The following is a 26,191-nucleotide window of genomic DNA, read 5'->3' as shown; positions in this document are numbered from 1 at the left end:
TAAGAAGCAGTCTTAGCGGACGAGATATGATGGTCACCGCGCTGAAGTACTGAGAACGAAGACCCCTCTTAAATTAACAATTCCACAAGGGCCGTGACGAGGATTCGAACCTGCGTCCGGGAGCATCCCAGACACTGCCTTAATCGACTGAAGCTACGACTTAAATTAAATTGTCACAACTGCCTCCAAGCACACGCCACCGGACCATACTGGGCTCAGCCTCCAAGCACACGTCACCGGACTATACTGGACTCAGCCTCCAAGCACACGCCACCGGACCATACAGGACTCAGCCTCCTAAGCACAAGCCACCGGACCTATACATGGACTCAGCCTCCAAGCACACGCCACCGGACCATACAGGACTCAGCCTCCAAGAACACGCCACCGGACCATACAGGACTCAGCCTCCAAGCACACGCCACCGGACCATACTGGACTCAGCCTCCAAGCACACGCCACCGGACCATACAGGACTCTGCCTCCAAGCACAAGCCACCGGACCATACAGGACTCTCTCCTTCATTAGTAAGGACAACTCGTACACAAGATGGGCTCGACAAGGTTCGTTTTCTGATTGTCAAAACCATAGGTCGAGCGTCTGGTTAGAATGTGTTAATTAGGATGTTAATTAGGCGAGGGTGTTAATTTTGGTTAGGCTGTCTCTCAGCTAATTTAGGCTGTGTCTCAGCTAGGTTAAGATGTCTCTCAGTTAGGTTAAGCTGTCTCTCAGCTAGGTTAAGCTGTCTCTCAGCTAGGTTAAGATGTCTTTCAGCTAGCTTAAGCTGTCTCTCAGCTAGGTTAGGCTGTCTCTCAGCTAGCTTAAGCTGTCTCTCAGCTAGGTTAAGATGTCTCTCAACTAGGTTAAGCTGTCTCTCAGCTAGGTTAAGCTGTCTCTCAGCTAGGTTAGGCTGTCTCTCAGCTAGGTTAGGCTGTCTCTCAGCTAGGTTAGGCTATCCTCCCCACCCCACCCGTCACCCCTTCCCCATCAACTCCCTCCCTCCCACCTCTTCCGCTCTTGGCGTCATATAAAATTATCAACTGATAGGTAATGCCGTGCCCAAATGCCCAAACGCTTCGCCAATTTATAGGCGTACCCAAGGGCTGACGTACACCCAAATTAATGGTTTATGTATACCCAGGTTAAAGGGTTTATGTATACCCAGGTTAAAGGGGTTTCTTTACACCACAGTTAAGGGTTCATGTTCACCAAATTAAAGGGTTTATCAGTAATTAAGTTAAATGGATTATATATACACACAAACTTTAATGGTTTACAAGTGTAATAAATTTTAAATTTATTAATTAATAGTAATTAATAGTAATTAAAAGGTTTATAAGTGAAATAAATTTAAATTTATTAATTAATAGTATTAATAGTAATTAATAGTATAAATTTACACCCATGTTAATGGTATACCAGTCCACCCACGTTAATGGTATACCAGTACACCCACGTTAATGGTACACCAGTCCACCCACGTTAATGGTACACCAGTCCACCCACGTTAATGGTATACCAGTATACCCACGTTAATGGTATATATGTGCCGGCCAGTTTTCACGAATTTCCGTGTCCACTTTTTTTGTTAATCGTGACGACTTTCTGTATTTTTACGTGTTTAGTGGACTCCCAAGTGGGCAGTTTGGGCACCTTTGTCTCTGCCCTCCCCCCCCCCCCCTCGGTGATGCCCCGTGTGTGTAGGCCCACTGCCCACGCCAGGCTGGGAGGGTAGGGGGAGCATTAGGGAGGGTAGGGGGGGGGCATTAGGGAGGGAGTGGGGTGTAGGTGAGGGAGAGAGAGATGGAAGAGGGCGTCGATTGGAGGAAGGGAGGGGCGAGGGAGAGAAGGAGTATTGCAGGGAGGGAACAGCAAAAAGAAGGGGCGATTGGAGGGAAAGATTAGGGGAAAGGAGGGAGAGGCTGTGGGAGGGAGGGAAGAAGATCTCAGGGGATAGAGGGAGAAACTAGTGGAGGAAGATAAAGAGAGATTTGGGAAGGGAGGTGAGAAGAGGGAAGGAAGGCAATGGAAGGGAGAGGGGATGGAAATGCGAGTTAAGGGGAAGGGAGTGAAGGGCAAGAACGGGAAGCCTGGGGAATATGTAGGGAGGTATAGTGAGGGAATGAAGAGGGAGAATGAAGTTTATATATATATATATATATATATATATATATATATATATATATATATATATATATATATATATATATATATATATATATATATATATAATATATATATATATATATATATATCCCCCAGCTCCCCCTTCTCTCAGAAAATGTATTATTAAGAAGCACTGAAACAACTGTATGGGTCACAGATTTTTTTTTGTATTATTAATACATGAGGTACATCAGCATTTGTGCAGCTGCCCTAGACTATATGAAGGGGAGTACAGTGTGTCAAAAAGCTAGGTATGTGATGCTAAAAAAATACTAATCACACAGGATGGTTAGTCATACAGGGTCATGTGATAAGCAGTCTGCACTGGCAGACTCTGGGTGCATTATGAGGATATCATCATCAACACAAGAGTGAATAAGATAGCAGTGATACTAAAAGTCCCCATCTCGCAGGATGGTTAGTCATACAGGGTCATATGTTTAGTAGCCTGCACTGGCAAATTTTGGGTACACTGTGAGGATATCTTCAAGAACACGAGAGTGAATAAAGTAATTGCAAAGCTCCAGGTACCTCATGCCAATTGGTCTAAAAGGTCTAATAACTGGTCATTCGGTGATGTAGTGTGGGAGATCATGCCGCAGTTCCTGCTCACAGAGTTTGCACCTGGAGTGCTCAGGATTGGGAGATCCGTCACCTGTAGCCACCTGCCACAGGTAACGACAACCCAACCTGATCCTTGGAACCACTGTGTCGCACAGTCTGGTCGACGTTTTGTGCTGCCCATAGATATAGGTTTCAGATCTGAACAAATCATTAGCTTTTTATACTGGTGCTTTCAGGTTGTTGAGAGTCAGTAATTTCTTTCCTATCAGACCTGAGTGTTTGGAACCGATTACATCTGGGTTCACTTCTTGTGCGCTTTCCCTTAGTTCACTTGCCTTGCTTGTGATCCCATCTATGTTCGAGTATATCACCCTGAAACTGACTGGTCTCAGAAAATATATTATGATCACTAAAATCTCTAGGGGAAATCACACAAAATATTTCACACTTGACTCCATGAAAAACGTGTTGGGACCAGTATAAATGCTAATATTTCTTAATGAACTAGGCCTACCCCAACCAACTTATGTCCATCCCATACCCAAGACCCATACCATACCCAAGACCCATACCTCCTGCAAAGCTGGATGAGGATAGCCCCCCCAAGCATCTCTGCTATAACTCTGGACTGACTATAAGAGAGAATATGTATCTGTCCTAAGTTAGAGGGCAGACACTTGTGGGCAAGCTTCACCAAATTTTGCAGGATGAATAGTTTAGTGTACGGAACGGACATAGGTTTGTCGGAGTAGATCTAAGTTAAGTGCGTTAAGAAATATTAGCAGTTATAGAAACCCCTATAAGATTTTCATAGTTAAGTGTGAAATATGTGGTGTAATTCCCCTAGAGTTTTTAATAATAATATATTTTCTGAGAAACCCATGAAGGTATTTCAGGGCTTCCAAGTACCCCCTCTATAAATATAAATGGAAACGTCTGTCTGTTTGAGGGTGGAAGGAAGGAGATGGGGTGAGAAGGGGAGAAAGAGATAAATGAGGGAGGTAAGAGAGAAGAGGGGAAATGGGGGGGGGGGTTGAGGAAGTAGAGGGAAAGGAGAAAAGATGGGTGGAATGGGGAGAGCTATTAATTACACACACATATATATTATATATATTATATATATATATATATATATATATATATATATATATATATATATATATATATATATATATAGAGACTATATATATATGGATGATCAAATCATTTGTAGACCATGTTGAGACTTGAACCAGCTTTCTGGCGATGTCCAGACACCTACCTAAACCAGCTCGGCATGATAGGAGAAAACCCGACAAACTCTACTGAATACACTGGGAGGTTCTCTATCCCCTATTTTATCCCCCCTCTTCCCTGATCATCCCCTTGTCCCTCCTCTTCCCTTGTTCCACTTGTCCCATCATCTTACATCTGCACTATATACTATCTTCACTGTATATACTATCATCATCACCATACGAGCTTTACTACTCACTATCTTCATCACTATAACCACCTTCCGCAGAATCTTCATTATTGTAATCCGAATTAATTCATTTCATTGTTTTCGAGTAAATCATGAAGTGGGTGAACAGTGAAATTATCTTCAAACTCTACGGAAAACACACCCGCGATTTCATTGCATACTTCATGGAAATCGCTCCGGGGTTGGGGGTTGGTGTGGGTGTAGGGGGTGGGGGGAGGGGATATATATATATATATATATATATATATATATATATATATATATATATATATATATATATATATATATATATATATATATATATATATATATATATATAATCAGCATTGCCCAGGTCTGAAGTCTGCCCCGCCCCCTTTCTCTTTTTCTATCTCTGTATCACTCTCTATGTTTCTATATATTTTTTGTCATGTGGGTGATGCGATGGTGGGCGTAGCTTAGCAGGGTCAAATATATAAAAAATTGAATAATTATCCATACCAGCCTACGACACTCACATATTCCCCAGGTTTCAAACTGTACAATTTTTATGAGGCTAGCCCTTTGTGTCTGGACAAACAGACATACTATTTTATATCTATATATATCTAATCACCGCAAGGTAATGTGTATATATATATATATATATATATATATATATATATATATATATATATATATATATACATATATATATATACTGTTAATAATATTTCTAATAATTTAGTGTTATCAATGTAATCTTTAAATTATCAATTCTTCTTATCTTTGATATGTAAAATATCAATAATATTAATATTATTATCATGATTATCTTCCTCCAAATATCTCGATAAGACAGTCATTATTATCTAGTAATTGTTAATTCATCTACCAATTTGTTGTTTACAAACAAGGTTAATCATCGGGGTATTTTTGCTAATCAATTTTCAGTAGCAGAAGTTTGCATTAGGCTGAGTAACTACTTTATTTATACCACTATCAGTAGGCCTTAAATTCCTGCCCCTGCCCATCCGGGGTTAATATAAACGCCACACCAAATATATTTAAGACGACAGGGATCAGCTCGACAAGAAAAGCGAAGGAGGAGATGGAAGGGGTGGGAAGGGGGGTCAAAAGAAAGTCTTAGATCGTCAGTCGGTTTTATGGACTTTGTGAGATGCCACCCACTCCCTTGTTGTCCCAGCGAGCGCGTTCATTGGTCTCCGGCGATTGCGTCAGGATCCAGCTGACCAATCAGCACGGTGGGCGTGGATCTCGGCACGTGATTTTTTCCCCCCCTCACACGCCGTTAGTCGTGTTTTGCATTTGTCGCTCTTATTTATTGATTATTTTCGTGTGACGAGGAGGGATTATGCTGAATATACTTGGGGATGTGATGTATTTCCATGCTGTTAGGAAAGGCAAGATGATTTATTCGTTATTAAGGAGACAGTCACGTCACCAAAGAGAGGTACCGGATTTCCCTTGGTATGTCCAGTAGTTGCAATGTTGTTCAAACACGGCAACAATTACCACGCGTTTACAGCTAGTTGCAAGACAGCTAAATAATGTACAGGCGCTAATGAATACAAAATACAGCAATGAATAATGAAACACGAGCGGTAGGAGGCGAGGAACACGTCAAAAATCCTGAACAGGTCACCCCGCCGCTACTCTCTCCCCCGCCCGGGTCCCCCCAACAGAGGGCCCGTCCTCCCACCCACCACCAACAAAGGTCGAGCTAACCGATGCTCAAAAGCCATGTGTTCTGATTTCTCATGCCCAGTGTAACACACACCTTCACGCGGGAAGGAGGAGGAGGAGACGACGCAACCCCGTCTTCTTGCTCCGCCGGACACATATACACACACATACACGATATATAGAGTGCCAGTGTCACTTGCCACTCTGACGAGCGAGGACCTCAGAGTGCCTCCACAACTCTCAGGCACTGCAAAAGTTTTGAGTAACTTCTAGTTTTGGAGACGCGACAGAAGGAAAACACCGGTGTTTCTCATTAGTGTGTGTGAAAGTGTGTACTAATACTTACGGTTATCGCACCGGGGGAGGGAAAGCTTGCTCGCAGTATGGAGGTTGAAGAGACCCTCTGATGCGCCTGTGGAAGGTGAAAAACAAAAATAATAACCCGAGTGATTTTGTTTTTAAAGAGAATTAAAACATAAGTTTGAACTTGCCAAGAACTTGAGCACTTTATTGAAAAGTTTAAATAGAAACTTTGAATTTTTTCCCGAGTGAGAGATAAAAAAAACAAGTTGAAATACATTTTTTTGTTAAATTGAATACATTTCTCGAAAGGGGCCTTCGTGCCCTCCCTGTGACGGTCCAGAGGGTGGCACTAGACCTCTGGGCACCCGGCAGTGCCTTCTACAGCAGGAACATGCTGCCACAGGGCCTACAGGAGGTGCCAATGGAGCACCCCCTCTCCGCCGGCGCCAGTTTCGGCTCCCTGGCAGTCGACGAAAGCTCCCCGACACCTTACTCGGACGCTACTCAGGTGAGAAACCTCACCACGCTACCCCACTCCCACCCCATACAGGTGACCGGCGCTGTGTATCTGTAGGAGATCGAGCGGGTGTTGGTGTAATATAGGGCAGGTGTGGGTGTATTACAACAGGTGTGGGGTGTGCAAGGACAGGTGTTGGTGTAATATAGGGCAGGTGTGGGTATGCTACAGCAGGTGTGGGTGTGCTAGGACAGGTGTTGGTGTAATACAGGACAGGTGTGGGTATGATACAGCAAGTGTGGGTGTGCTAGGACAGGTGTTGGTGTAATATAGGACTGGTGTGGGTGTATTACAGCAGGTGTGGGTGTGCGCAAGGGCAGGTGTAGGTGTATAAGGACAGGTGTAGATGTATTATGTCAGGTGGAGGATTTTGATAGTGTAGATTTGGATGTATTTGTGTACGTGTGTGTGTATTAGAATAGGTGTGGGTGTGTTAGGGGGCAGGTGTGTGTATGTTAGGGCAGGTTTGGATGTATTATAGCAAATATAGGTATATACCTGATCAAAATCCAGAGCTATAAAACCCAAAAGATATAACAAATTATAAGTCCTGGAGTGTGGCAATTCAATTTATAATTGGTATTGGCGAAATCAGTTGAAAAAAAGGCAGGTGCCAGGAATAAAAACAGATGTTTTAAGCTCGACTGTAAACTGTTGATGCGTAAGACAGGTGTTGTAGGACGCCTCTTTTGACGTCGTTAGCGGAGGGTTTAACAGGTGTAACGTTACCCTCTCTGACAGGTGTAGTATGGCCTTCACCTGTCTCCTGGCTTTGCTGACCGGTGTGGCCCCTCTGGCTTTGACAGGTGTAGGGTGGCCCCTCTGGCTTTGACAGGTGTAGGGTGGCCCCTCTGGCTTTGACAGGTGTAGGGTGGCCCCTCTGGCTTTGACAGGTGTAGGGTGGTCCCTCTGGCTTTGACAGGTGTAGGGTGGCCTCTCTGGCTTTGACAGGTGTAGGGTGGCTGCTCTGGCTTTGACAGGTGTAGGGTGGCCCCTCTGGCTTTGACAGGTGTGGCATGGTCCCTATATCTTGTCTGACAGGTGTAATGTTACCCCTGACTTGACTGACAAGTGTAATATATCCCCTGGCTTGACTGACAAGTGTAATGTATCCCCTAGCTTGACTGACAGATGTAATGTATCCCCAGACATGACTGACAAATGTAATGTATACCCTGGCTTGACTGACACGCATAGTGTATCCCCTGGCTTGACTGACAAGTATAATTTATCCCCTGGCTTGACTGACAGGTGCAATGTATCCCCCTGGCTTGACTGACAGGTGCAATGTATCCCCCGGGCTTGACTGACAGATGTAATGTATCCCCCGGGCTTGACTGACAGATGTAATGTATCCCCCTGGCTTGACTGACAGATGTAATGTATCCCCCTGGCTTGACTGACAGGGGTAATGTATCCCCCGGGCTTGACTGACAGGTGTAATGTAACCCCCGGGCTTGACTGACAGATGTAATGTATCCCCCGGGCTTGACTGACAGATGTAATGTATCCCCCTGGCTTGACTGACAGATGTAATGTATCCCCCGGGCTTGACTGACAGGTGTAATGTATCCCCCGGGCTTGACTGACAGGTGTAATGTATCCCCCTGGCTTGACTGACAGATGTAATGTATCCCCCTGGCTTGACTGACAGGGGTAATGTATCCCCCGGGCTTGACTGACAGGTGGAAGGCGACCCCACTCGCTTTCCTCCCAGATGTAAGTAAACACCCCCCCCCCTGGCTTATCTCCCAAGTCCCCTGGCTTATCTCCCAAGTATAAGGCTATAAGGTGACCGATGACCGGAAGTTCAACCACAGGTATTCACTGACACCTCGAACTATGACCCGGAACCTGATACCATATGAGGCTATTCATCACCAGCCTCTAAGATGTATTGGTATTTCAATATCAATCGAAAATCAATATTTTTTGTTTTCTACATCCATCTTCGGAATGCGGAATTGCAAAGTATTGTAGAGACCCGCAAAGTATCCCCGCGGGGGACAGTTGGATTATGGGTTATTTTGGTTGAAAATGTACGCATGGTAAACTGTAAATGTGGCAATAGAATTTACGAATGGTGAGTGTAAATGTGAAACAACATCAATGTACGAATGGTGAGTTTACATGTGGCATCAATGTAAAAAAAATATCCTGTGAAGTGGCATGTTCTAAAAATTGTAATTTTATTGAATTTTTGGTTTAATATTGTTGGTCAATTTGATTGTTCAAACAATAAAATTAACCTACTATATTTAAAAAAAAATCAGTGGGTTTATTCACCAATTTATATTATATATATATATATATATATATATATATATATATATATATATATATATATATATATATATATATATATATATATATATATATATATATATATATATATATATATATATATATATATATATATATATATATATATAAATCTATACGGCTACATCATAATTTATGTCACGTATTTGAATCCTGGCTGACGGATCCCGTAGACTTATGTACGGGCGCGTCTTAGCCTGTGCGTGCACTCACCTAGCTGTGCTTGCGGGGGTTGAGCTTTGGCTCTTTGGTCCCGCCTTGTGCTTGTCTAGAAGTGCTGGCATCGCGCCAGTATATTCAGTCTCGCCCGCCTACACAACATTCCCAAGTTTAATGCAGAGACACAGTTTACATGTAAATATGATAGCAAGAACATGCAAAGTGTGTATGTGTGTGTAGTCATGGCAGGTGTGTGTGATGACAGGTGTGTGTCTGGTCTGGGTCAACCTCGTCAGGTGAAGGGGGGGGGGGAGGTAACAGATGTACAGTAATGGTCAGTAGTTAAGATGATGACGTGTTATAATGTGTAGGAATTGCAGTTTAAAGACAACAGTGATAGGTTAAGAAAATGGGTTAGTAATTGATCGTAGTCATGGTTGTGGTAGTGGAGGTGGTTGAAATAGTAGTGACTACAGTGAATAGTGATGATGGTGAATGGTGGGTAAAAGTGGTGTAGCATAGGCCTAATGTTATCCTATCCTCAACATCCGCTATCTTCATTAATATTTATTCCTCTTCGTCAGTCCTGGGCTGGGCCTTTCAATCCTAAGCCATCTTATCGTGCGATGATTTCGGGGTTCAACGTCCCCGCGGCCCGGTTCTCGACCAGGCCTCCTCTAGGGCAGGCCAGACTAGGCTGGTTGTGTTACCTCCTGTCGTATAGAGTATAAGCCTACCAAGGCCTATACTCTCCTTTCCTAGTAGACAAAATAATGTACCAAGAGATACCCTGATAGCTTAGTCTATCTGTCCTTCCCACGAACTTTCCTGGTTGTGCCTATAAACAGGAAAGATCACTGTGTTCGTGTTCACTCGCCGTGTTCGATCCCCTACCCTCTTCTCTCCCCCGTTCTCTGTTTACTTAGGCTACCTGAGGGAGCCTATTTCTGTTCAGTCTCCCTAAGGCGTTTTCAATGCTTTCTACCCTTGTGCCTATGTGTCTTTAGTTCCCCATATGTGTTCACTCCGTCCTATCTGAATTAGCTTCCTGCTATAACCGTGCTCACTCGCTCCTTTCTGTTCACTCCTGTCAGTGTTCACTCACTACAATCTATCAATTTTTACTCTCCAATTTAACATTTTCAACACCCCCCCCCAATTCAAATCCTTCCCTTCCTCCCAATTTCAATCTTCCTCTACCATGTGACTGCCTCCTCTCTCTCTCTCTCTCTCTCTCTCTCTCTCTCTCTCTCTCTCTCTCTCTCTCTCTCTCTCTCTCTCTCTCTCTCTCTCTCTCTCTCTCTCTCTCTCTCTCTCTCTCTCTCTCCCCCCCCGTATCTTTCACTTCCATCTTCTCCTTCCCATTTTCCTCCTCTCTTTTCCCATCATCTCCCCCCCTCCCCATACCCCTGTCTCTCAGCATACGTCAGCTATAAACATATGTAACATAAACCATTAAGATCGCCTCACGTTTGTAATTCGACTCGACGTAGCAAGCTTAGATTCCTCAAGTTTTGGCGCGAGAAGTGATCGTGTCGGCGTGAAATCGACGTAATGACTGTCATTTGTTCTTTTTTATTTTTGGGGGGCCATTGATGGTACTTGTTGGTTTAGAAGCGAGTGAAGGAGTGTATAGAAAGGGATGCATAAACGTAGGGATGCCAGAGAAAGAAACCAAAGAACTACTTCGTAATTTCCCTTACATTATTTATTTATTCTCATTAATTATGGATGCCATATCTGTGGGCGGTAGTTCCCCCCCTCCCGCCCCCTATTATAAACAAAAACAAACATATTTTGTAATTAATCACTCTCCCGTAACATAACCTCCCCCACACCACCACCCCCTACTACCACCACCACCACCCCCTTACAACCACCACCACCACTCCCTACTACCACCACCACCACCCCCTTACAACCACCACCACCCCCTACTACCACCACCACCACCCCCTTACAACCACCACCACCCCCTACTACCACCACCTACCACCCCCCTACAACCACCACCACCACCATTGCATTAGGCTAGGCTAAGACTACACATGTTTTAAAACCGGAGAACGCAGCCTAGTCTATCAATACAAAGTGAGTATAACACTCCAAGACTACGCCTGTCGGGAGGAAGATAGTTGTGGCACGTACTAAGACATTAGTGGAGTTAAGATCCTCGTGATGGATTGTGGCTGCCTCTCCATAGTCTGTAAAGGATAGTATGGGATAGTATGACAAGCACAGTTCGGAGATCATCGCGCGTGGTCCAGGTGCATGGGGGATCGATGGACCCGCGATTCTTGAAGCCATCGCGGAGCCATATGAGATTTTTTAAAGATACTGCCGAGCGATAGTGATTTGTTTAGACATAAAGTGATATGAATTTCTGGTACATTGTCGAAACACGGCGATGCGTAAGTAAGTTTGTGAACGATATGGAATATCGTTAATTGCATAAACGGCAAGACGGTTCTTCACTAAATGAAGTCAAGAGAACTAAAAATTAAGAACATCGTGGCTATTGAAGTTTGAAACCAAAACATCAACACAGTAAAACTGACATAGAAACCCCCGGATCTAGAACACAAAAGCCCCGAACATAGAATACAGGAACGCCGATCCTAGGAACACAGAACCGCGGGACCAGGAGCTAAGAGATAGAGATAGAGAGAGAGAGACACACACACACACACACACACACACACACACACACACACACACACACACACACACACACACACACACACACACACACACACACACACACACACACACACACACGAACGCAGACGGTCGCAAATGACGATCTGAATCAATGAATTAACCTGGATCTTTTCCAACCAAATTGTCTCCCCGATAATTGGAAACGAACCTAACCTATAGCTCCCCTCTCCCCGCCCACCAAATGACTTCCCCCCCCCCCCCCCCACCGAATTACCCCCACCAAATGACCCCTCCCCTCCCCTCCTCCCCTCCACCAACACCCGAAAGACGACAACATTTCGGAAGTGTTGCTGGCTGGTGTTGGTGGCGTGCGGGGGATTTCTGGGATGTGTCGGGATTAGTGTCCAGGATCTGCGGTTAATCCCGGGGAATCACCTGCGCGCTTCCCTACCTGTAATCATTGTAAATCTGGGGGGATTATAATGAGAACCTTCCCAAGGGGAAACGGGGGGGGGGGGGGGGGAAATGTAGGGATTGGGGGGATGTTGTATGATTCTTCTATCGTTGTATTAAGCGTTTTTTTTTTTTAAACATTAATTTCTTTGCGTTCTTTCTTAGCGTTCAGTTTGACTCCTGTGACGAACAGATCTTACAAGACACAGTTAAGTACACACTGTTCAGAACGCCCACTGTTTGTTCAAAAGCCTTATAGCTTGTTCACAACGTTTATAGCTTGTTCACAAGCCTTATAGCTTGTTCACAAGCCTTATAGCTTGTTCACAAGCCTTATAGCTTGTTCACAACGTTTATAGCTTGTTCACAAGCCTTATAGCTTGTTCACAAGCCTTATAGCTTGTTCACAAGCCTTATAGCTTGTTCACAACGTTTATAGCTTGTTCACAACCCTTATAGCTTGTTCACAACGTTTATAGCTTGTTCACAACCCTTATAGCTTGTTCACAAGCCTTATAGCTTGTTCACAACGTTTATAGCTTGTTCACAAGCCTTATAGCTTGTTCACAACCCTTATAGCTTGTTCACAAGCCTTATAGCTTGTTCACAACCCTTATAGCTTGTTCACAACGTTTATAGCTTGTTCACAACCCTTATAGCTTGTTCACAACCCTTATAGCTTGTTCACAACGTTTATAGCTTGTTCACAACCCTTATAGCTTGTTCACAACGTTTATAGCTTGTTCACAACCCTTATAGCTTGTTCACAAGCCTTATAGCTTGTTCACAAGCCTTATAGCTTGTTCACAACGTTTATAGCTTGTTCACAACGTTTATAGCTTGTTCACAAGCCTTATAGCTTGTTCACAAGCCTTATATATACAGCCTGTTCACCAGGCACATGGCGGGTACTTAGAGGTGAAGGGGTTTACACTCACAATAGAGGTGTTCAGCGCGAGTGTACTTGAAGTGGACGTGAATGTGGAGAGTATAATGAAAATTAGCCTAAATGTTGACGAGAGTTATAGATGTTTGCTGTCAGCAGTGAGAGAGAGAGAGAGAGAGAGAGAGAGAGAGAGAGAGAGAGAGAGAGAGAGAGAGAGAGACAGAGAGAGAGAGAGAGAGAGAGAGAGAGAGAGAGAGAGAGAGAGAGAGAGAGAGAGAGAGAGAGAGAGAGAGAGAGAGAGAGAGACAGACAGAGAGACAGAGAGAGACAAAGACACAGAGAGACAGAGAGTGAGAGAGAGAGAGAGAGACACAGAGAGAGAGAGAGAGAGAGAGAGAGAGAGAGAGAGAGAGAGAGAGAGAGAGAGAGAGAGAGAGAGAGAGAGAGAGAGAGAGAGAGACACAGAGAGAGAGAGAGAGAGAGAGAGAGAGAGAGAGAGAGAGAGAGAGAGAGAGAGAGAGAGAGAGAGAGAGAGAGAGAGAGAGAGAGAGAGAGAGAGAGAGAGAGAGAGAGAGACAGACAGAGAGAGAGAGACAGAGACAGAGCCAGAGAGAGAGAGAGAGAGAGAGAGAGAGAGAGAGAGAGAGAGAGAGAGAGAGAGAGAGAGAGAGAGAGAGAGAGAGAGAGAGAGACAGACAGAGAGAGACAGAGACAGAGAGAGAGAGAGAGACAGAGAGAGACAGAGACAGAGAGAGAGAGAGACAGAGACAGAGACAGAGAGAGAGAGAGAGAGAGAGAGAGAGAGAGAGAGAGAGAGAGAGAGAGAGAGAGAGAGAGACAGAGAGAGAGAGAGAGAGGGGAAACACCTGTTGAGGGCCCACGTGGGGGGGGGGGGAGGGGGGGGACACAGCCAGACACTTAATTCCGCTCTCTACCAGTCCCGCGCCTGTCTGCTCCATCACTGAACCTCTTGCACCTGTGGCCCCCCTAGCTGCTCTCCTAGTGGCCCCCTAGCTGCTCTCCTAGTGGCCTCCTAGCTGCTCTCCCAGTGGCCCGTAGCTGCTCTCCTAGTGGCCTCCTAGCTGCTCTCCCAGTGGCCCCTAGCTGCTCTCCTAGTGGCCCCCTAGCTGCTCTCCCAGTGGCCCGTAGCTGCTCTCCTAGTGGCCCCCTAGCTGCTCTCCTAGTGGCCCCCTAGCTGCTCTCCCAGTGGCCCCCTAGCTGCTCTCCCAGTGGCCCCTAGCTGCTCTCCTAGTAACCCCCTAGCTGCTCTCCCAGTGGCCCCTAGCTGCTCTCCCAGTGGCCCCTAGCTGCTCTCCCAGTGGCCCCTAGCTGCTCTCCCAGTGGCCCCTAGCTGCTCTCCTAGTGGCCCCCTAGCTGCTCTCCTAGTGGCCCCTAGCTGCTCTCCCAGTGGCCCCTAGCTGCTCTCCTAGTGGCCCCTAGCTGCTCTCCTATGGCCCCCTAGCTGCTCTCCCAGTGGCCCCTAGCTGCTCTCCTAGTGGCCCCCTAGCTGCTCTCCCAGTGACCCCTAGCTGCTCTCCCAGTGGCCCCCTAGCTGCCCCCTAGCTGCTCTCCCAGTGGCCCCTAGCTGCTCTCCCAGTGGCCCCCTAGCTGCTCTCCCAGTGGCCCCCTAGCTGCTCTCCTAGTGGCCCCTAGCTGCTCTCCTAGTGGCCCCCTAGCTGCTCTCCCAGTGGCCCCCTAGCTGCTCTCCCAGTGGCCCCCTAGCTGCTCTCCCAGTGGCCCCCTAGCTGCTCTCCTAGTGGCCCCCTAGCTGCTCTCCCAGAGGCCCCTAGCTGCTCGCCCAGTGGCCCCCTAGCTGCTCTCCTAGTGGCCCCTAGCTGCTCTCCCAGTGGCCCCCTAGCTGCTCTCCTAGTGGCCCCCTAGCTGCTCTCCCAGTGGCCCCCTAGCTGCTCTCCTAGTTGCCCCTAGCTGCTCTCCCAGTGGCTCCTAGCTGCTCTCCTAGTGGCCCCTAGCTGCTCTCCCAGTGGCCCCCTAGCTGCTCTCCCAGTGGCCCCCTAGCTGCTCTCCTAGTGGCCCCCTAGCTGCTCTCCCAGTGGCCCCCCTAGCTGCTCTCCTAGTGGCCCCTAGCTGCTCTCCCAGTGGCCCCTACCTGCTCTCCTAGTGGCCCCTAGCTGCTCTCCTAGTGGCCCCTAGCTGCTCTCCCAGTGGCCCCCTAGCTGCTCTCCTAGTGGCCCCCCTAGCTGCTCCCCTAGTGGCCCCCTAGCTGCTCCCCTAGTGGCCCCTAGCTGCTCTCCCAGTGGCCCCTAGCAACTCTAGGGGACACCCAGGTGCCCTCTGTGTCTCCTAGCTACTCTACCTATTGACCTATTGGTCTGCTATAATTTTTATTCAAGTGGCCTACTTAATTCACTCTCTTTCTCTTCACCCTCTCTCTCCTCTCCCCTCCCCTCCCATCCTCTCCCATCCCCTTCCATCCTCTCCCATCCCCTTCCCTCCTCTCCCCCCATCTCCCCATTCACCGAGTGGGTCTCCCTACGAAGATCCTCGTAGGCTCTGTGTGGAGCACGTTCTCCCCATTTCCCCTCCGTCACAAAAAAGACTGTGATTTAGTTTAATCAAAAGCGTCAAAAGTTAAGCTGCCCGGAGCCGGAACTCGTTAGTTCCGGGACGCGTCAATATTGCGGTGCTTTAATTTCCCTAAACCACCGTAATTGTTACGCTGGGGTCGATGGCGTTAAACATTTTGTGCGTTCTCACTGTCGCTGTCCAGATGTGTGGGAGGTCGGCCCGTAGAGTTATTTCTAGTTTTTTTTTTATTATTATTTTCTACCACAGACGTGGCCACACATTTACAATGCTAACCAGCATATATACTGTGTGTGTGTACTCACCTTCATGTACTCACCTAGTTGTTCTTACCTGGTTGTGCTTGCGGGGGTTGAGTTTTGGCTCTTTGGTCCCGCCTATCAACTGTTAATCAACTGGTGTCCAGGTTCCTGAGCCTATTGGGCTCTATCATATCTACATTTGAAACTGTGTATGTAGTCAGCCTCCACCACATCACTACTTAATGAATTCCATTTGTTTTAACTACACTGACACGGAACAAATTCTTTCTAATGTCTCTGTGGCTCATTTGAGTACTCGGCTTCCACCTGTGTCCAGACCAACCACTTGGGCTGGACGGTAGAACGCCGGTCTCACTTCATGCAGGCCGACGTTCAATCCCCGACCGTACAAGTGGTTGGGCACCATTCTTTCCCTCCGTCCCTTCCTAAATCCTTATATCCTGACCCCTTCCCAATGCTATATAATTGTAATGGTTTGGCGTTTTCCCCTGAAAATTCCCTTCCGTTCTACCCATGTTAAATAGTGTCTTTGTCCACCCTGTCAATTCCCCTGAGAATTATGTACGTGTTGATCATGTCTCCCCTTACTTTTCTGTCTTCCAGGGACGGGAGGTTCAACTCCCTTAGCCTTTCCTCGTAGCTCATACCTCTCAGCTCTTGGGCTAGTCTGGTGCCGGTATTCCTCTCAATCTTCTCTAACTTAGTCTTGTGTTTAACTAGGTATGGACTCCAGGCTGGAGCTGCATACTCCAGGATTGGTCTGACATAAGTGGTATATGTCAGACCACGATTCCTTACACAAGTTTCTAAAGGCAGTTCTTATGTTGGCCAGTCTAGCATATGCCACTGATGATATTCTTTTGATGTGGGCCTCTGGGGACAGGTTCCGTGTGATATCAACCCCCAGATCTTTCTCTCTATTTGACTCTTGCAAGATTTCACCTCCCAGATGGTACATTGTATTCAGCCTTCTGTTCCCTTCGTTAAATTTCATTGATTTACACTTTCCTGAGTTAAACATTAGTAGCCATTTTCTAGACCATTCCTCCAGTTTTTCCAGGTCGTTCTCTAGTCTCTATCTTCATCTGTCATGATTATTCTCATAATTTTTGCATCGTCAGCAAACATTGAGGGGAATGAGTTTATACCCTGTGGGAGATCGTTTACAGATATTAGAAATAAGATGGGTCCAAGTACAGAGCCCTGTGGGACTTGGCTGGTGACATCTCGCCACTCTGATGTCTCTCCCCTCACAGTTACTCGCTGTTTCCTGTTGCTTAGATACTCCCTTATCCACTGGAGCACCTTACCATTTACTCCTGCCTGTTTCTCAAACTTTTGCAACAGTCTTTTATTGGGTACTGTGTCAAAGGCTTTCTGATAGTCCAAGAAAATGCAGTCTGTCCACCCTTGTCTTCTTGCCCAATTTGTGTCGCCTGGGCATAGAATTCTATTAAGCCTGTGAGGCACGGTTTACCATCCCTGAACCCATGATGGTGAGGTGTTACAAAACACTTTCCCTCCAGATGTTCTACGAGCCTCTTCCTCACGATCTTCTCCGTCACCCTTGCGTTCAGTGTCATATGCAAGATGGGGAAACTGGCCTGTAGTTCAGTACCTCTTGCCTGTCACCCTTTTTGCGTATTGGGACTACATTAGCTGTCATCCAGCTTTCCGGTAGGTCTCCTGTTTCCAGTGACCTAGTTGTACTCACCTAGTTGTGCTTGCGGGGGTTGAGCTCTGGCTCTTTGGTCTCGCCTCTCAACCGTCAATCAACTGATGTACAGAATCCTGAGCCTATTAGGCTCTATCATATCTACATTTGAAACTGTGTATGGAGTCAGCCTCCACCACGTCACTGCCTAGTGCATTCCATCTGTTAACTACTCTGACTTTGAAAAAGTTCTTTCTAATGTCCCTGTGGCTCATTTGGGTACCAAGTTTCCACCTGTGTCCCCTTGTTCGCGTACCACAAACATACCCTTGTTTGTGTGTGTGTGTGTGTGTGTGTGTGTGTGTGTGTGTGTGTGTGTGTGTGTGTGTGTGTGTGTGTGTGTGTGTGTGTGTGTGTGTGTGTGTGTGTTAAGTGAACTGTATATTAAATATTACATCAGGTTTCACGATTTGCCACTCCGTAAAAAATGCAACCGTTTTGTCTATTCTGTCTATTTCCAATTTTGTATATGGGGAAAATATATATGGTATTAACAGTCTTCTAGCTCTCTGGTAGTTCTCCCATTTCCAGTGAAACATTGCAGATTATTGAAAGGGGAAGGGGGGGGGGGTTGTATTCATCCATCTAGATGTGCTTAAAAGGGGTTGAGGTTCAGATCTTGGGTCCCACCTCTCTACTTCGCAATCTACATATTATATCTACATATACCTACATCTACATATATCTACATAGGGCTATGTGGAGTCTACCTCGATCATTTGAATTACTAGCTCGTTATATGTCTTTAACCCTAGCACGTGTGTGTGTGTGTGTGTGTGTGTGTGTGTGTGTGTGTGTGTGTGTGTGTGTGTGTGTGTGTGTGTGTGTGTGTGTGTGTTTAACACGTGTTGATGTGCACGTGCACACGTGTCCATGTGCACGTGTGTACACGTGTGTGCACGTGTAACAGCTTACTCTTCTAACAGAGTAGTTTAACGAGCGTGCGCACGCGCGTGTGATGCGAGTCTCCCTGACAAGATACACCAACGTGATGCAGCATGGGAACTACAATAGGTCTATAGGCCCTATTCAGCCCGTCCTCTCGAGCGTTCAAAACGTCACACTAAACTGATGTGTTCAATTGCCCGATCCTAACCTACCCGAGGACCCACAAATAGAAAACGGGTCATAACGTCAATTTTGCAGGCCGCTGTGATATATACGTCAAAATGCGACGTACTAGTCAAGAGGAGGAGTTACCGTTCTTATTTCCTCTGATGTGAACAGTCGTACGTCAACAGCTTTCTCATAGCGAATGTCTGTTTAAAGAATATATTTTACGATCAGCCAATAATTATTAAGGACTCAGACACACTATATTATTAATTACTGCATAATTAGAAAAAATATATATATATATATATATATATATATATATATATATATATATATATATATATATATATATATATATATATATATATATATATATATATATATATATATATATATGCAATTGACGATCACAAAACATTGATCATTTTATCCGGAAAATCCACAGAGAAATATGAAATGAGGTGAACGTTTCGGCTTGTTAAAGCCTTTGTCAACACCAGACTGACTAAACTTAGTCAGTCTAGTGTTGACAAAGGCTTTAACAAGCCGAAACGTTCACCTCATTTCATATTTCTCTGTGGATTTTCCGCATATATATATATTAGTAGGCTTCAGTTCTATAACTTTTTGCTTTACTCAATCTTTGGTTTAATTTAGTATATGACCGTATATTACGCTTAGGAAAAGTTAATTTCTTTGTTGCTTTCTTTCTCTTTTCAAAATTAATAGTACAAAACGGACATTTTTTGTATTTTTGTTCAACAATCTGTTTATCTACATTCCACTGACGATCACTATAGGTACTATCATTTTTATATGAAAGGTTGGAAGATGTGCAAAACATATAATAAATAAAGATAACAAATATGTAACATGAAAGTCAAGAAAATGAAAACGAAACCTCAAGAAAATAAAGAGTTGCTCAGAAATAGCCGGAGTACCTTTAGGCTAGGCTAGGCGAACACCGTCACTTCACCGCCAACTTCCACCCCCAAATTCTGGCTAACTTCCCACTGGTTGCTCCTCATCTTTCTGCAAACTAACCATTCAAACAGCTTGCCATATTTCCGTCTAATTCCAATCAGCTGCCTGCCTTCTTTACAAATAATTCCCGCTAAATTTCCGACATGGGCTAGCTAACTACGCCCAATTTGTTCACCATCTTCACCCTCTACTTCCGCAAAACTCCCGCGTTAACTTCCCGCCAAATTCACTTGAAACTTCCCACCAACTAATCCATCAACTCAACAATAAGCTTTCGCTAACCTGTTGGCAACTTCACGCTAAAGATCCGAACTTACGCCAACCTTAAGAATGTCCTTGGCTCCAGATGGTCTCCTCCGCTGACCTGATACTATGTACACGAACAAAGGAAAAAAGAAGAAGATATCTTGGTGCTTCGCAGAAAGGTTTAAATAGTTGTAAAGGGTGATATACAAGTTACCCTTAAGCGCGAGTGAGAGAGAGAGAGAGAGAGAGAGAGAGAGAGAGAGAGAGAGAGAGAGAGAGAGAGAGAGAGAGAGAGAGAGAGAGAGAGAGAGAGAGAGAGAGAGAGAGAGACAGAGAGAGACAGAGACAGAGAGAATATATTTTAATTTAATAACGAGACTTAATAATATCAAGTCATTCTTTTAACTTTTAATATAAATTCCAAAATTTAAGCCAGTCGGTCGCAAATTATTTGTTGTCTCGTACTACGAATACCACAATTGACAATAAATGTAATAGTGCATATTATTATTAATAATAATTATGAGATGAGTGACCCTCTTTTTAGAAAACAGTTATAACCCGATGTGCAAATATAAGACACCCATGTAGCCTAGCTCCTGGTAACCGACTCTAGACGATCGAAACCATCATTACTCAATTTCCGCAGCAGCAAGGTCTTGATCTTGGTGAACAAGATCATGAACAACAAGATCCTTTCTTGGTGAAATAAAATAATAATTGTGTTCTGTGGTTCTGTATGGATATGATTCATTTGTTCACGCTATATGTTATAATTGTAATCATGTGATTAATTAACCCCCTCATTACTCTAGCTGAAGGGTAAATAAAGACTAAACAAACAAATAAATAACATGAAAACACGACCTCGGCAAAGTGGAAGAAGAAAAAGAATAATAAAAAAAAAGGCCTAAACTCTGAAATAACACAGAACAACAAGGGCCCATCTGCCACGGGTAGCTAGCCGGTTATATTATATATATATATATATATATATATATATATATATATATATATATATATATATATATATATATATATATATATATATATATATATATATATATATATATATATATATATATATATATATATATATATATATATATATATATATATATATATATATATATATATATATATATACATGGTAGTTTGGTGCTGTGCTTGAGGCCTATCAACCTCTGAAGGGTTATTAAGGCCACCACAATTGCTTACCAAACAACCAGTAAGTACACTCTAGGCCTCAACATAGACATACCTCAACATGCATCTTGCAATGGTACACATCCGCCAGACCTGCAGTATACGTCGAGAACCATAAACACACAGGTTCCTCACCACCTTCAGGAGCTCTAACGACTGAGCACCCAACAAGGTGCTTCAAATATCCCATCGATGCGACTGAGTTTGCAGTGTCAGGTCTGGGAATGTTGTAGGGGAGGGGGGTGGGGGGGGGTGAAGGGGGAGGTTCCCCCACAAACACCCCCCCCCCCCACATTGTTCGCCGTAACCCCTCCCCCTATTTAAGGAGGGTAGAAATAGCCTAAGCTACTCTATTCTTTTAAGATGTATCTTATTGTCTCAATAAACGTACTTGAATTCGGGTACTCCCTTAGGTTAATACAGGTCAGGGTATTATACGCTGATGTATCATGGGGTATTAATTATATGATAGGGGGGAGGTATTAATTGGGTGCCCCTCCTAGCCTATTAGCCCGTAAATTTAACATAACGGTAGCCAGGTGGTCGCCAGTTTGGCTCAACTATTTACAGCGTATTTTTTCAATGCATGTTTTTTGTACCCAAACATTTGGTATAGTTTTGTCAGATTTTTGAGGTGGGAAAAGTCTCTCTCTTTCTTGTTTTTTTTTTAACTTTGTCCCACTCCAAGTACTAAGAACAGGAGCACTAAACCGACGATGGAAAATATTCGGCGAGGAGGAAAAAAAATGAATAGTATTCCGTTTATTAGCAAGTTGGTTCGCTACGAGAACACGCCCAGACGCTAACCTTAGCGCTACCGGCTGCTGTTAGCGGGGATTAAAAATGGATGTTATAGGTTGTTAAAAACCTATACCTACCGTTAAACCGTCCTACCCCACAAATGTTGTCTCATTTGTAGCAGTTGTCGTCCCGTTGTGGCGGTTGTTAAACCTCCTGTTGTTTAATTGTGGCGGTTGTTAAACCCCCTGTCTGGTTGTAGCAGTTAAGCCTTCCTGTCGTCGACGCTAACCCCCTCTATGGGCTGGTTGTGGCAACGCTTCTGTCATGGGCGTACGAGTTACCTGATGGTGAGCGCCATCTGTTGGGCGTTACTGGCAGTATAGTGCTGGGGAGGGGGGTGCCCGCTGGCCCTGCGCTTCCTGACCATCTGTACTACCAAAACACCTGCTCTGCCAACACCTGTACTGCCGATACCTGCTCAACTAACACCTGTACAACCGACACTTGCTCTACCAACACTTACAGTACCAATACCTGCACTACCCAGACTCTTGAACTACTAACACCTGTTCTACTAACACTTACACTACCAACACGTGTTCTATCAACACCTACACTACCAATATCTTTGCAACCAACATCTGCTCTACAACCACCTAATATTAGGCAACCCCATCCCACCCCAACCCATTAGGCGGAAGTATCTGGAATTGTATAATTTGTATGTAATATTACGAATGTATATACATCCTACCAGTGTATGATATCTGCTTGATTATTGTGAAGGTTAAACTGGTCGGTACAGCGACGGTTTCGCTTCTTGCAGGTCGGAGTTCGGTCACCGATGGTCCAGGCAATTGGGCACCATTCCTTCCTACCCCAGCTCCTTGTCTTCATATTCTGTGTTATATATAGTCAGTCATACTGCTTTGTGGTTTCTCATCATAATTACCATACTTTCTGACATTTCACATTGTATATATCATACTAAAAAAAATATATTTTTTTTTACCGATAATGGTACAAAATTTTATAATTAACAGTAAAATATTTAATAAATGTAAAAAATTAAATGCAATAAAAATGTAATTAATTTACATTTAATAAAATGTGATAATATTTCTTTCGATATTATATTAGTGGATAATTTTATTTCACGATTCGGGGCTATTTTATCCTATTCTCAAAATCATTTTGATAACTATGACCTAACAATCTTTGGTTAACTTTAGATTTATCAAAAACAATTGGCTAAATCACTTTTCATTATTTGTACTTTTAGTTGGGTAAAATATCTTAAAATTACAATGTATATTTGGAGTTTGATTTTCACATTTGGTAATGATATATTTTCTTGCCCCCCACAGACCAAGAAGCACCCACCCAACCACATCAAGAGACCCATGAACGCCTTCATGGTCTGGTCCCAGATGGAGCGGCGGGAGATCGTCAAGTTCGCGCCCGACACCCACAACGCCGAGATCTCCAAGCAGCTGGGACGCCGTTGGAAGCTTCTGACGGAGGAGCAGCGGCGACCCTACCGCGACGAGGCCGAGCGACTGAAGCAGCTGCACATGCGCGAATACCCGGACTATAAATACCGGCCGCGCAAGAAGTCGAAAGACCCGCTTAAGGGAGTCTCCGAACGCTCCGGCGGGAAGGTTTCGAAGGTTCACCAGATGAACAACATATGCAAGGAGTTCGCCAACAGCATCAAGTCGAAGGAAGGTGCCGCTAGCAAGCCCCAGCTCGACCTTCACACCCTCGAGGACCACGTGAGTTGGCCGCTACCGCTAACACCCACCTCACCGCCTCGAGTCCCGACCAGCCCGGCCACCTCCGATCTTCCAGACTCTCCAGAAAGCGCCTTCAACTTCGACGACCACTCGTTTATCCGAACACCCATGGTTAACTACACGCCTACGCCCACCAGTTACACTTCGGCCGCCGACGGCCATCCTCGATCTACGACAAACACCAGCACCTCCTTCTCCTACCACAACGCAGTTCCCGCTGCTTCACCGCCTAACGGCTCCCGAACCAGTAGTTGTGCATACAGTGTCCCGCAAAGACAAGCGTATCAGTCAAACTTTTATCAGGAGCAAAAGATGGTGCACAGTTACCTGAAGCAGGACGCCCTCAGCAATATTGGCTACTTGAAACGGGAACACGACTATCAGGAACACTTACGTGTGCAACACCAACAACAGCAGCAGCTGCAAAAGTCAAATTACCAACAGCAGCAACAAAAGTCAAACTACCAGCAGCAACAGCAAAAGCCAAACTACCAACAGCATTCTTGTCTTTATTCCCCAGTCAGCACTCATTCCTCGTTCTTTGGTTCATCAGCTGCGACGCAACAGCACCATCACCACCACCACCATCACCATCAGCAACAGCAGCAACACCAACTGTTGCAGCAGCAGCAGCAGCAGCAGCAGCAGCAGCAGCAGCAGCAGCAACAGCAGCAGCCTTCGGTCAAAGTGGAGGCCCAAGAGACTCACCCTGCTACCCTGGATGACCTCGACAACATCGGGGTCACCGAACTCATCCCCATGACCTCTGACCTGAAGGTGGAGCTGGAGTCTTTAGCTGACCTCGGGTACGAGTCGGGGGGCTCAGTGGGCAGCAACTGGGCCAACGTGGGCATCTCTTCCACCACTCCCAACGTCCTGGCGGACTTTGAAATAATGAACGCCTGGATAAATTCCTGAACCACCTGTATATAAAGCTAACCCAACTATTATTGTCTTTCAAAACGCACGTATTATATGAACTAAAAAAAAAAACTATAAAAAAATATATAAAATAAAAAAATAATATAAATTAAATACTTGCCCTGTTGTACATTAGAGCTCACAGGACTCGTGTATAGGACTCAAAAACAGGCTCCTATGTATAGTTCCTGTTATTATAAGTCACAGACATATCCTGTATATAAATACATTTAGATATATATATATATATGTATATAGAGAGAGATAATATCATGCCGGGTATTCCTAGAAATAGTTACCAGTTCACTGGATGAACTTCGCGCTTGCCCAGTATTCATGGTCTCACCTGAACAACTCTCACTCTAGTCAGTCACAATTGACCATATACAATCACAGTTGAAAACAATTCAGCCTAAGTAATTGTGACATGGGATTCTAAGAATAGTACTTAAGCAGCAGAGGTATATAGACTCCCCAGCTGCCGCTCTAGCATACTTTTCAAGACGCAGGGATCGGAGGGATGTGATATACTCAAGATTAAAAACCAAAGATATATCCGTCAGAGCCAGTCTCTTCCCTATTAATGGTTATTAATAGGTCCATTTCAGGTCCTCTGACCTGAAATCACCTTAAACGCAGACTTGAGGTCACGCATTGCCGAAAAGCGGGAGTTATATCACATCTCTCTGAGGAATTCCTGCGTCTTGATTGGTTTAGAGGAGTTGGAGATTAAGTTGTAACCTCACAACTTGAGGTTGCAACAGTCTGGAGGCGTTGCTGGTCAAGTCTCCGGCTGCGACGGAGGTCGCAAGGTTGACCTCTTCCCTGATGGTCGGGTCAACGAGGTCACTTGCTTGACACCCCCCACCCCCCAACTAGCTGGAGTACTTCATGGCTGTCAATTTGCTCTCTGGCTGCTGTCATCTAGCGTACCGTCTTTGACGGAAACTGTCAGAGTGACGGCGTTGTTACTCAAGTAACTGTCGCCGTCACTCGATGGAGAGAGAAACATATATATTGTACTTAATTGTAATGCTGTGTACCCAATGTGCTGAAGATATTAAACTTAAAAAGTATTAATCAATAACTCGCAGAGAAGCCAAGATATGTACAGACATTTCGAAAAACTTAAAATTTGCTTTCATGGAAAAAGCAGAGTATTGTATGATATAAAATATTATAACTTTTGTTTTTGTATTGTGTGTATTTTTAATGTATCACAGAATTTTTTTTGTTGTTGTTGATGTTATTGTAGCAAAAAAGTAGAGTTTTAACTAGACAGTATAGAGTTAATATATTGTGTGTTAGAGAGAGTGAGAGAGAGAGAGAGAGAGTGCGTCTCTCGACAAGCGTCGCTCAGTGAAGACAACGAAGGAACAAGCACACTGGCTGGTTAATGCTTGTTCCAGCTGTAACAACCATTCGTGGGGAGGTGATTAACCCCCCCCCCCCTTCGTGTTATGGCTCCTCACAAACTATGCTCCCAACACCTCCTTGGTCGCTTCCATGGGTTGTTTACACACACACACACACACACACACACACACACACACACACA

The 26,191-nt window shown here is 44.8% G+C and overlaps 1 protein-coding gene across 1 annotated transcript; it reads left to right on the top strand.

Annotated features, from left to right (window-relative positions):
* The first annotated feature begins 5,954 nt into the window (after window positions 1-5,954).
* Window positions 5,955-26,184, top strand: LOC123751804 (sex-determining region Y protein-like). Its single transcript, XM_069302095.1, has 2 exons — window positions 5,955-6,672; window positions 23,284-26,184. The coding sequence occupies exons 1-2, from the start codon at window positions 6,556-6,558 to the stop codon at window positions 24,628-24,630; spliced, it is 1,464 nt and encodes a 487-aa protein (XP_069158196.1). The 5' UTR covers window positions 5,955-6,555; the 3' UTR covers window positions 24,631-26,184.
* Window positions 26,185-26,191: the final 7 nt, after the last annotated feature.

The sequence above is a fragment of the Procambarus clarkii genome, chromosome 47 (genome assembly GCF_040958095.1).
Source record: "Procambarus clarkii isolate CNS0578487 chromosome 47, FALCON_Pclarkii_2.0, whole genome shotgun sequence".
Classification (NCBI taxonomy): Eukaryota; Metazoa; Arthropoda; class Malacostraca; order Decapoda; family Cambaridae; genus Procambarus; species Procambarus clarkii.
Note: the sequence above shows the minus strand (reverse complement) of the source record. Positions and strands in the feature narration are given on the sequence as shown.